The sequence below is a fragment of the Ambystoma mexicanum genome, chromosome 7p, assembly GCF_040938575.1.
Source record: "Ambystoma mexicanum isolate Mex_15411 chromosome 7p, UKY_AmexF1_1, whole genome shotgun sequence".
In the NCBI taxonomy this organism is placed as follows: Eukaryota; Metazoa; Chordata; class Amphibia; order Caudata; family Ambystomatidae; genus Ambystoma; species Ambystoma mexicanum.
In genome coordinates this window covers 665,771,552-665,783,961 of record NC_090939.1, presented here as the reverse complement: position 1 = coordinate 665,783,961, position 12,410 = coordinate 665,771,552, and the positions used below count along the sequence as shown (strand labels likewise).

The 12,410-nt window shown below is 41.4% G+C and overlaps 1 protein-coding gene across 1 annotated transcript in view; it reads left to right on the top strand.

The window, feature by feature from the left end:
• Positions 1–12,410, top strand: part of LOC138526245 (arylsulfatase D-like) — a 567,118-nt gene that overhangs the window by 506,012 nt on the left and 48,696 nt on the right. The window contains exon 8 of the mRNA XM_069636738.1: positions 4,203–4,365. Coding sequence (XP_069492839.1) covers positions 4,203–4,365 — 163 coding nt within the window. The remainder of the gene's footprint in view (positions 1–4,202; positions 4,366–12,410) is intronic.

The window sequence follows — 12,410 nt, the reverse complement described above, 5'->3', positions numbered from 1 at the left end:
ACTGGCAAATGTACTTGTTTGGTCACCATTTGCATTTTCGAAGGTACTAAAAAGGGCAAGTATGCTGCTTCCTTTGCCGCTCTGTCTGCAACATCATTACCAAGCGCTATTAAATCAGGGCAATTTGTATGCGCCACACACTTCACTTTTCCTACCTATAGGGGCAATGTTAGCACTTCGATAAATGGGGATAGCAGTGCGGCATGCTGGACTGGGGTCCCATCAGATCTTTTAAACCCTCTTTTCTTCCATCTAGATAAACCAGAATGTACAGTGGATGTGACATATGCAGAGTCAGAGTAGATAGTGACTGTCTTCACCTTACTCATCTCTAGTGCCTCAATGAGTGCCACTAGTTCTGCTGTTTGTGCAGAGTAATGGGGAGGAAGTTGTTTCTCTACTCCAACTCGGTGTTCCCCATACACAAAAACTACAACAGCTGCCCCTGTATGCCTCTCACCAGTGCCCTGATCAAATGTTTACGAACTGTCAACAAAGAGTACCTTGCCTTCTTCCAAGGCGTCCTCCTCAACATTCCGCCTCTCATCTTCTCCCTCATATCTTGCACAGTCGTGGACAACATTGTCAGGTTTTACTGGTTCGGCTAAGAATGTTGCTGGATTGACTATGTGACACCTTACTGGATGTATGGAAGCATTTGACAAAATACCCCATTACTCTTTCGGTTGTCAAAGTAGACTTAGACTTTTCAAAGATAGCAAAAACTGCATGCTCCACATACATCACCATCAGGCAGCCCCTAGTAATGGTAGAAGAGTATTTTATCGCAAAAGCTGCTGCATCGAGAGCTTTTTCACACAGAAACTGACCTTGCATAACTGAATACAAAAGCCTGCTGTAGTAAGTCAAGGGTTTGTAACCTAATTGTTTTTTGAGCCAGGATTGCTGTCATTACCTTTCCATCTGAATGTGAAAATAGAAAAAAGTTTCTGGTAATTCGGGGTCACCAAAACGGGAGCATTACTGATCGCAGTCCTGATTTCCCAAAAACATGTTCTCATTTCCTCTGACCATTTTATTGGACGCTTCTCCTTCTGGGCCTCCTTAAGCGCTTGAAGTAGGGGCTTCCTGTAACTATATTAGTAAAAAATACAGGACCTAGAATAGTTATCGAGCCCCAGAAACTGCTGCATCTGTTTAACCGTAACTGGCTGAGTTGTATTCTGGACTGCAGTGGCTCTCTCAGGCATTACCTTTTTCCCTGCAGATGACACTGCCTGTCCCAAATATACTACCTCTGTCTTGCAATTTATCTGTGTCCACTTTGTACCCCTTAATAAGTCATCCATGTATTGAATTACGGTACTGGGCACTTGTAAGTTTCCCAAATCCATTTGAATGACCCTGTTAAAAACACTCAGCGATTCACAGTACCCATGGGGTAACCTTGTGTGCTCAAATCTTTGCCCATGATATATAAATGCTGTGAGGTACTGGGAATCGGGGCATAAGGGGCAGAGTAAAAGGCATTTTTTAAATCAATTACTGTAAAATGGGTCGACCCAGTAGGGATGTTACAGAGAAAGCCAAGACGACTGCACCTCCTTATGCAAACCAGTGGTGTTCTTCCTTGTGTCTGGGATGGATAGCTTAATTGTGTTAACTTCTTTTCTGGAAAAGGGGATTTATACAAATTGTTCAATATAGTGTGGGCAACTGTTCTAGCAGGCACGTCACCATTAGCCGGCTCCTCTATTTGTGGGACAAGTGTCGGTGGCACCTCTCTCATGGGCATCTGAGCAGTGGCCTTATTAATCCTATTTTGAGCAGTAAAACTAAGTTGAGAGACAGGGAAGTGAGCGCAGTGTCATTTGTAAATGTGCGCTTATATATTTTCATAACATCTTCTGTACAACACTATTTCCTTTTAATGTATTCTTCTTGTAGGTATTCAGCCATTATTTGTAATACCTGTTTCTGAATGGATGGGGAGTATTGCTTAAATGTGTCATGGATCTCCATATGGGAAAGCCATGGATTAGAAATCAATCTGAGAGCATCTCGAAAGATGATGCATTTCTCTGCACTAATCTCACTGTTTTTGGGCACAGTGCTTTTCTGAATGAATGCATTGTTTATTAAAGGACAAGATATTCCTAAAACATCTAGCTTTGCTATCTGTAGTTCATGTAGTTCCTCTTTATTTGAGAACAGGTCAAATGGGTGCTGATGTACATCTTCAAGTGTATTGATGGTGCATGCTGAATAATTTAAATGTTGCAATTCTCTGGGTACTGCGTTATCAGTGAGTTTACACCATTCTCGGGCAAGTGTTTTTCCCATGTGTTCTAACAGATATTTTCGTTCAGAGGTATGCTAGCCAGTCAACATATGTTAGAAAGCTAATTCAGTCCCTTCCAGTATATAGTCTTCTGCTGTTACTTCTAACATAATTTTTTTGTTCTCTGGCAGTGCGCTAGGAAGGCCAGCTCTCTGATCACTAAGTGGGCGTGAATATTGCACTAGAGGGGTATCGGATTTGGAAGTGGTAGGGGAGCTAGGTTGTGTAGCTTTAAGGAGCTCCAGTGTGGGAAGTGTATCAGGCTGAGAGCCGGTTTCAGGTACATGCGGTACTGGTCAAGGCACCGCTGTCACATAGGGAGGTGGAGCAATCGGACCTTATCGTCTTTCACTCAGTAGTGCATCCATTAACCTATCAGCTGTGTGCAACTCTTTGGATGGGTATATTTTGCATATGTCTAACTGTATTGCTCTATCTGTCGCCCTATCAGTCTTCCTGTTGCTTTTGATCATGCACTAAAACCTTTTCTGTTTGGGTCATATGTTTGCGAGCTTGCTTCTGTCTACACTTGATGCTCTGGGTTTTCCCTTTGCACCAGTCCCTAACCACATAAAAGCAGCTGGCCTAAAGCTGGGAAAAGTGTAAGTCTAACCCGAAATAAATGCATTTTCACAACACATGGGTTATATGTTTTATTCCTCCAGAAATAAAATTGGGCGACTGTGATGGGACACCATGGAATGTAATGAGTGGTCATGGGGATGGGAGCATGTGGGGCTAAATGTATAGCTAACCGTGCATTACTGGCTGTGACAGGCAACGTAGATGATGCTGGTACATTTTATGGGGAATCTCCAATGCATCTTCTTAATTAGAAAATACATGTCTCACAGATGCTGAGCAAAAATAGCTACTACATTACCTTATTTCCAGAGCGCTTACATTCATTGATCTTCTCAAACTGCTGTTAATAGTTCAGAAAAAACACTATCACCTAAGCAGAAGTAAGTACTGTAAACACACTGATCCATACTACACCAACACTGTCAGACCAGATGCACTTGGTACAAATGTGAGCGAGAATTACTGGTGGTGCACAGCAGTTGATGGTGCGGGTGAGAAGACTTTTGTTGCTTGACACTGCAGCTTAAATTGCTCCGTGCACTCCCAACATCCTTGCAGAATTGACAAGTCCAGTTTTTGAATGTAAACTTTAATCTTTCCTCTGTCACACAAATTTGATCAAGTGGAAGGAACAGTGTGAATTAGAACCCAGGCCTTTTGTTTTCAAAGCTGAATATTTAACAAACAGACTGCATCATCTCTGGAAATCCAGCCACCATTTAAGCCACCCTAAAAGGAAGTCAGAACTATGAAAAATGTGGCCCTGCCTTTAAACAAGAAATTTCTCTGTGAGAAAATTAATTATGCTACATGCAAGTTCTGGCCTGCATGGAATGTCTTCTAACATTTTAAAAAATGTGAAAACCTAGCTGGGCCATACATCAACATAGATTCCCTTGAGCAAATGGAAATGCTTCTTGATGCAGGCTGATATTGAAGCACATACAGGTAAAATATGGCTCTTATCAAGTTGTGTGTTGACTGGTACCTCACTGTTGTCATATATGTTGTTAGATCATTAGGTTGCAGGCATTGAAGCCCTTTCACATGTGTCCTTAGCTGTGTGTTACAGTCGGATTTCACTGTCTTCAACTGGATATTTGATTTTGCTACTAATTTGCCTACTGTTTATCCAAGAGTGTTCTATCAGTTTACAATGCATGTAAACAAATGCATCATTGATGCAAGGTTTTTAAATGTCTTTGTTTTGTCTGGTCATTCTCATCAATGTGTTGTGTTAAAATATGTGTGGCGTTGACTGATGGATATAAACTACAGTGTGTACTACAACACACTTTCTATTTGTCTTCTTCAGGAGGAAAAAGCATGGCTGGCTGGGAAGGGGGAATCCGTGTTCCGGGGATATTCAGATGGCCAGGTGTGCTACCCACTGATACAGTGATTGATGCACCTACAAGTCTTATGGATATCTACCCTACAGTAGTTCATCTTGCTGGAGGAAAGTTACCACAAGACAGGTATGACTTATTCAGTGTTTTTGTCTCTGATCAAGTGGAGTATATCAGAACCCTTCTGCTGCAATACAGGTAAATAATTCCACTTACAGGATTGACAGTGGACAACTGTCAAAAGTACTCACTGAAAATATGATGTACAGTAAAAATGCCAGCATTGAGAACCAAAAGTTCAACTACTGCAGCCATTGTCTGGCAGGTCTTTCACATGCTAATCTCCCTGAAGAATAACCAGTGTTGACCATACATTTCAGAAACCTCTCAATATCAGAGCAAAGTAATTGAGTGCTCCAATAATTGGAAATCATGAAATATGTTACTTTAACATGGTATTTCTTCTAATATCATAAATAACATGATCAGAGAGACATGCCTGTATACACAAAGGTGCTGCCCACCAGCGGTGCATTATTCACGAAGTGAGAATCGGGATGAGTCCTCCTGCAGGTTTTGTTATTTGTTAGCTGCTCCAAAGGGCATCTTATTTTCTGGTTTCCGGTCTTGTTTCCCCTGACCTACTGTGTACTGAGCAGGAATTGGCCACACTGTGCATTTTGCTTCTAGTGCATGCAAAGCCTAGCTAAGTTATTTTGTATTTCTTTTATTTTATTTAAAGTGCATATGTTTTATACAAAAAGGTAAACACCTTTTACACTTAAGAGACCAGAATTAATAACAAAATCACATACACCATATATATAAACTGCTATTACACAAGCAAAATTAACAGCATTGTTATGATTTCTAAAAAGAGAGAATAAAATAGTTGTATATTCAGATCATTTAAACAATTCTCTGCAATGTTCCAAATATGATAAGAAGCTGCTGACAACCTTAAATGCTTTGCCATAAAAACACTAGACCAAAATTGGTTATTTTGTGTTTGGGACAAGTTGCATACAAATTGCATATAACCCGTCATATGTTGATTAGTAATGGCAGGGGAAGCAATCAAAATGTGATGAGAAGTTTTAACAGTGTCATTGCAAAGCTGGCAAGTTCTTAATTCATAAGGGACACATTTCCGGGAGCCCGTGTGAGAATAAGTAATCAGTATGTTAAACCGTCATTTCATGATAAACCTTCTTAAATCTACATTGCACATCTTAATAATATAGTCAAGAGGTTTTAGAGGGTCAACACCTTGAGTAACATATTCACTGTAATTCTTTTTACTATTTAATGTCAGAACACGAGATACTAGTGTGCTTCCTCGCTTACCCGACAGACTTTCGGGGGTCAAGATAGGTAGGAAACGTGACAACAACACTACATGCTTCCGTTCCTTTAAAGGCTTGTTTCGAAGGCATTGGAGGTTGCCATGGCGACACTTGCCGCTAGTACATCTGCAGTCACATGTTTCTGCTGTTTCCCGTTCACGTGACTGCCGCGTTGTGGCCACACAAATTTAGGGCCTCCCCTTTGTTGCTTCGGTGCTTCTGATCGTTTAACTTGGAACACAGCAGTGGCGTTTTCATAATCCTGGTTCTTGCTCCTTTTCGACCTTTTGCCTGTTTATTGGATTTGCTCTTGTCTTACCCACAGTACTTTTGCCTCGCCTGTTGCTACGATCCGAACTTCCTTTTTGGCTCAGATTCACGTCTCCTGATTTCACCTTGCCTGCTTTCTTGGATTTTGACCCGGACCGCCCACAGACTTGGCTTTTTCTCGGATTTTGTTGTTTGGATTGTTTATTCACGTCTCAAAGAAGAAGGATTTTCATCCTAGGCGTACGCGTGCCGGCGGGAATAGGAAACTGGTGCTGGACTAGAGACTGCCTACAGCACACTTGGGAACTCGCATTACACCCTAGGCGTACGCGTGCCGGCGGGAATAGGAAACTGGTGCTGGACTAGAGACTGCCTACAGCACACTTGGGAACTCGCATTACACCCTAGGCGTACGCGTGCCGGCGGGAATAGGAATTTGTGTTGGACCTAAGAAATCCCACAGCACGTGTGACATGCGTTCTTCTTGGACTTTCCCTTTGGATCCGTCTATACCATCAACATCATGCTTTCTTCGCTTGAATCTCTACTTACGGATATACAAGTAAGAAATCTCACCTTGTTCTTTCTCTAGTTGTTCGTTCTTTTGTTAATTCTTGTCTTACGTAAACTCTTGTATCATTCCAGAGGCTGATTAGTTCCAACCTACTGTCGTATTTCATGCCTGACATGTTATGCACATTACCCTACTGACAGCCAGTGGGGTTCCAGCTTGTCCTGTGCAGTCGTCAAGCACCTTGAAGGAAATTGCAGCCATTGGGGTTCCAGCGTGTCCTGTTCCTTCTTCAAACATCTTTCAACCAATTGAATGCTCAGACTGTTTTTATGCACACCTGAGTGTTACATTGGTGGGAAGAAACAAACTACTGCACTACGGGTTCAACAGCTCCTCTTTGGTCACCAGGCGCTTTGCCCTATCAAAGTTCAATGATCTGACATTTAATTTCTCAAGATTGAAAACCTGATCCCAGTCCAGAGCTTTAGCTTTTAACGTATTTATATATACACCAATGTTAAATGGTTTGGTGGATTTCCATCCAATTGCCTTATGAAATTCCTCCATAGGACGTCTTAAGTACTCTAAATACCTTGTTGCTCTTGTGATACAACCCAATTCATGAGCATACAAACCCAACAGAGAGACATCATCGTCCTTAGCATCTAGAATTTTCATATACAACTTCCAACATGCTATTTTCAACAGAGTTAAAAGTGATGTTAGTCCCAATTCACAATGTATGGCCTCTATCAGAACAGATCTAGGTAAACCCAAGACAGGTCGACATAGTTTACCCTCAATATTATTCAACCATGATACTTGTTTTCCATCAGAATCCAATCCATATAATAATTTCACAATAATGCAAATTTTATAGAACATCTGAGACCCCTCAATAGAATACCCACTGTTACAGGCCATGTAAACATTTATAACTGAACATTTCTTAAGGACTTTATGGGCCAAATTATCTTCATAAAAAGCCCTATCAGCTCGGTTAGTAATGGGAACTCCCAGGTATATATAGTACTCCACCACTTCAATAGTCTCACCATCAATTTTTCAAATAAACTTGGCTGATCTTTTTTTTGTCATCAATTATTAAGATCTTATTTTTTTTTTTACATGTTTCTTAAGGTTGTTAAAGCATAGTTATGCATTGCATGTAGCAATGTTTGCAAGCCTATTGGAGTTTTTTCAATATCACTGTATCTTCCGCATGAGACAACCAAGAAAGAGAATTTTTACCAATATGCAGAGAAGAAGTTCTACAATTGGGTAAGGTCTTGTACATATCTGCAACATAAAGATTGCACAAAAATTTACCCAATACACAGCCCTGTTTGAGGCTGTGATTCGTGTTTATAGGTTTGGAAAGCACACCTGTGTGGTCAAGTCTAATGGTCACTGTAGTATTCTCATATATTTGTTTCACAAAATCAAATACAAATGTATCAATCCCCTGCTTTGCCAATTTGTACCATAAGCCTGACCGCACAACGCAATCGAAGGCGCCAGCCTAATCAACAGACCACAAATAAAGTTTAGATTCTGGTTGGCAATAAGTAGAGAACATGAGATGGTTTGTTGCTTCTTAAGAAGATTGCTCTCAATGGTCCAGATGTTAAGTTTTTTCAAAAGACTAGAAAATATCTTACATGAAGTGCCTATCATAGCGAGCAGCCGATACTTACCAGGATCAGCTTGTGAGCCTTTCTTATACACAGAAATAAGTATGGATTTCTTGCAGGTAAGAGGCATGCAGCGTTCCTGAGTAATTTTAATAAAGATTTTATATATTAAGTCAGCCCTAAATAAAGGGGCCTTTTGTATGACTGCATTCGCAATGCCATCAGGTCCGGGAAACAGGCGGGTTTAAGCCAGTTAATTATCACCTGAATATCTTCTATTTCAATATTTAAAACAATTCTTACTCACTGAATCAGAAAACACACAATCGGGACCAATAATAAAGATGTAATCGTAATATAATGCACAGACATGTGCCACCGAGGTGGATTCAGAAATAGGGATGAGCTCTCATCAGACATATATTTGTGATATAAGTGCCAAAACGTTTTATTATCATTAGCGTGAAGCATCCCAAATATAATTTGCCAATAAGCATTATATATACTGTGCTTATGAGATTTAGGCATGTTTTATATTTAGTTCGGACTTTAGCTGCTTTTTACTTTCCAATGTAATTGTTCATTTTTGATGTGCTTAATAGTCATTTTTAACCATATTTTTTTCCAGCTATAGCAGCATCATATATGTTAATATGATGATGCTTAGGATAACAAAAAAAGTTATTTTCTTAAAAGAAAACAAGACAATAATACACTATCAAGTTCTAACATGATAGAAGAAACATCATAAGTATCTAGATCATTAGAGAGCAAGGATTACTCATTAATTTGGTATTCTTACTTTCCATATTAACTTCGTACCAAATTACTCTGTTGCCTTGCAGGTTAATCAACGTTGCACCTGGATAAACTGTGCGTGAAAGGTTGTTACACATTGCCAATGTAGGCTTCAAGATTGCATGGTCACTGACGCACGCTGCGATGACCTCAAAATTTGCAATAAGTTCCATGAGTCTCAAGGAAGTATAGAGATAATCAATCCTAGAACTTGCTTTGCCATTAGTCCTTGTATCGAACGTGGATGTACTGGGCATTTGTTTAGGATTTAGGTCAATCAGATCATAGACCTTTAAAAACTCTATCCATCTTTGGTCATTCGAAATCTGTGGCAATACTGCACATGTATATTTGGTAGAATTCTTAAAAGCATACATTTTACAGTACGTTACTTCATCTTTAGTACATATAAAATCATCCTCATCAGAATAGAGATATTTTGCGAGATCACAATAAGAATTGAGATCTCCCGCTAATATGAACTGTGATTTTGGATAAAGACTGACCAATCCTCTAATATATATTGAATAAAGTAAAAAAATTGTAGTTGTAAGGCCACCACCCAGAGGATCATAAACCTCTGTATATCAGTGCAAAAACGTTGTTAAAGGGACGTTATGGTTAAGTTGCACTAGTAAAAACGTATGAAATTCAATGGGAATATGATGTTACAGGGACGTTATGGTTACAGGTAAAACCGAAAAAACCCAGAAATTCACCAGTTATGGTAAACTAAGGAACCATAACTCGCACTAACACCCATGACATCAAAGATGACATCACAAACGTCATTGATGACTTCACTGATCACTAGTTCATTAACCAATGCATTGCTATAAACACATCTGTCTGCTAGTGACACCGCCCCTGTGCAGCATATGCGAACAAACTTTAATTAGGGGAAGCTGCCTACCCACGTCCTACAGGTAGCTGCACAAATAAACATCCCACCTGCTATACCCTATGAACACACAGCGTGTCCCGGCGCACGCGTGTCACACTATTAATCAGTCCAGAGATCCCAACAGTGTGCATAGGACACCTATGCACATGCGCACAAAGTATTCTGCCCAAAACGCGTCCTGTGGACAGCCGTCCCAATTGTGAACATTCACAAGGTCACCATGCGACCGCACGATGCGCATGGACCCTTATTTCGCGGACATGATCCGGACCCTCAGCGGAAATGTGCAGTGCAATCTACGGAGTGTTATTGGGAAAGTACATGCTTATAAACACCCCACAATTTATGTATTTGTTTGAATGATGTAGGCCTGTTTTCCGGGTGCAAAGTCTCCACAGCAGCCCTACAAAAGGCCACACCCCAGAGGTGCTCTGTAATCTGTAACTTTTCAGAACAGAGTAGGGGGCCACAAAGCTTTGAGCTGTAATTGATGTCGGTCCAAATTTGCTTTGCTACATTACCTTTGCAAGTAATGGTAACCATGTCAGCCCGGCTCACTACGCACAGTAATGGAGAAAAGTATTAACGCACCTTCCTGTGACCCACACCCTCGGTACCTATTGTCCCCACTGTCCCATTCCCATGGGCAGCATGCTGAAGATGGTAGTATGTGGCAAGTGCTGTTCCCCAAGTACGGCGAGGGCCATGCCCCAATAAAGCAGAAACAGTCCTTCCCTTTCCAATGTCTTCTTTCCAGCACTCCCTCATTAGGTACTGTTAAAAAGTCACACACGCATCCACCAGTCACATTGGAGAGCTCTCCATGTAACACTTTTAAGGTCTGTACAACAGTCCTCTGCGTAGACACCACACACAGAAATGTTATTGCGCAATCCCTTAGCCAATTTTTATAGGGTTTTCTTCTCCTCACATTCTTACAGTAAACTTTTCAAAGCCTCCTGTAGATGGGCAAACAAAAGAGTATCACAAATGCTGGACAAAGAAATGCCATTCGCATCGAAAAACTGCCGTTCGAGAATTAATGATGTCATTGTTGCAGAAGAACATCCCACAACCGGATGAAAAATCGCACATGCTTCTGTTGATGAGACCCCTTCCAGCCTCTAGCTGGGAACAATATACATTAGGATAGTTCCATAATCTTCTTGGTGGTATGGCTGAGAAAACCACCTGAGCAGTGGGAAAAAGCCTCTTCACTGTATTCATCAGCCTCTTCAGTTGATGGAACAAACATAAAGAAGCCATGTAACCCAAATGCATCCCGCCATAATGCACATCCCGCCATAATGCACGACGACTACATGAACAGTAGCAAAACTGGCCACTTGTCTGCAAAGTGCAAACATATCGCCAAAACTGAGAACATGGACAGCGCACCACAATGCATCCACTCCTTCCAAACCAGAATTGCCATCAAAGTGTCTTTCCTGGACATACTTGTGCAGATCTATCACAAAGGCATCACCCAAAACCAACACAATGCGTTTCTCCTTGTCAGGTGCCTCACTACTCAGAGTAATGAAAAACAGTGTTATTGCCACTTCCTGTGAACCACACCCTCAGTTCCTGATTGGATAATCCCCACAGTCCCATTTCCATTGGCCAGCATGGTGAGAAGCAGAGAACGTGGCACGTGCGCTTCCCCAAGTACTGCGAGGGCCGTGCCCCAGTAAAGCAGCAGCCGTCCCTCTTCCCTTTCTGCTATTTTTTTTGTCCCGCACTACCTCAAAGGCTAGTTTGAAATAGTCACACATGCATCCACCAATCCCATCCAAGACGTCAGCATCTAACACTGACCGGTCTGTACAACACTTCATATGTACCGTTACACATTCAGACTGCAAGTGTCGTGTCATTCGAAAGCACGTCCAGTAGAAAGTTCAGTAAAACTATGCAAGATTTCTGCATCCACATACATCCCCCATGGCCATTCATCACCACAAAGTCAAGGTATGAATAATTGTTCTGCAGTATGTTTACATCTCTTTTACAAGTGCCGCTGAGCACGGTATCTGCCACTGAACGTCCATTACGTACTTAAAAAACATAGTTTTTTTCTTCCATCACCTACCATTAATTGGCACTTCGATGGTATATGCTTTCAATGTTTTCATTTACCCATATAACCCATTGTAACATCCAAACAGGAACTCTCTCTTTTCCTTCCGACAATGTTAGGAATTTCTTTCTGCACTAACTCATCTCCTACATAAATCGTAAAATTATCGCACCAAAACCAGCACTGAATGTATCTTACCAACCTAAACCAAGTTCCCAGAAACTCACTGTCTCCACAGCTGTGGTTTTCTCTGTAGCCTGAACTATTGCAACAGCCTCTTTCTAAATCTGCCCACTTCGACTCTCCGCCCTCTGCAACTCATCCAGAACATGACTGCGCGACTTGTCCTTGGCCTCAAGCCCAGGAATCGTATCTCTCCGGGACTGAAATGTTTGCAGTGGCTGCAAGGATTAAGGCCAAAACCCTCTGCATTATTTGCAAGGCCTTCTGGACCCTGGGGCCTCAATAACTTCAACTCTCACTTCCTAAATGTCTCCATGCTCGAGCTCTTCGCTCATCTGCCTCCAACTCCCTCAGGGTCAGTCGCTTCTCCAAGCAACCAGTTGGTGGTAGATCTCTTTCTTCGGCTGGGGCCTCCCTCTGGAACAGGATCCCTCCCTCCCTGAAA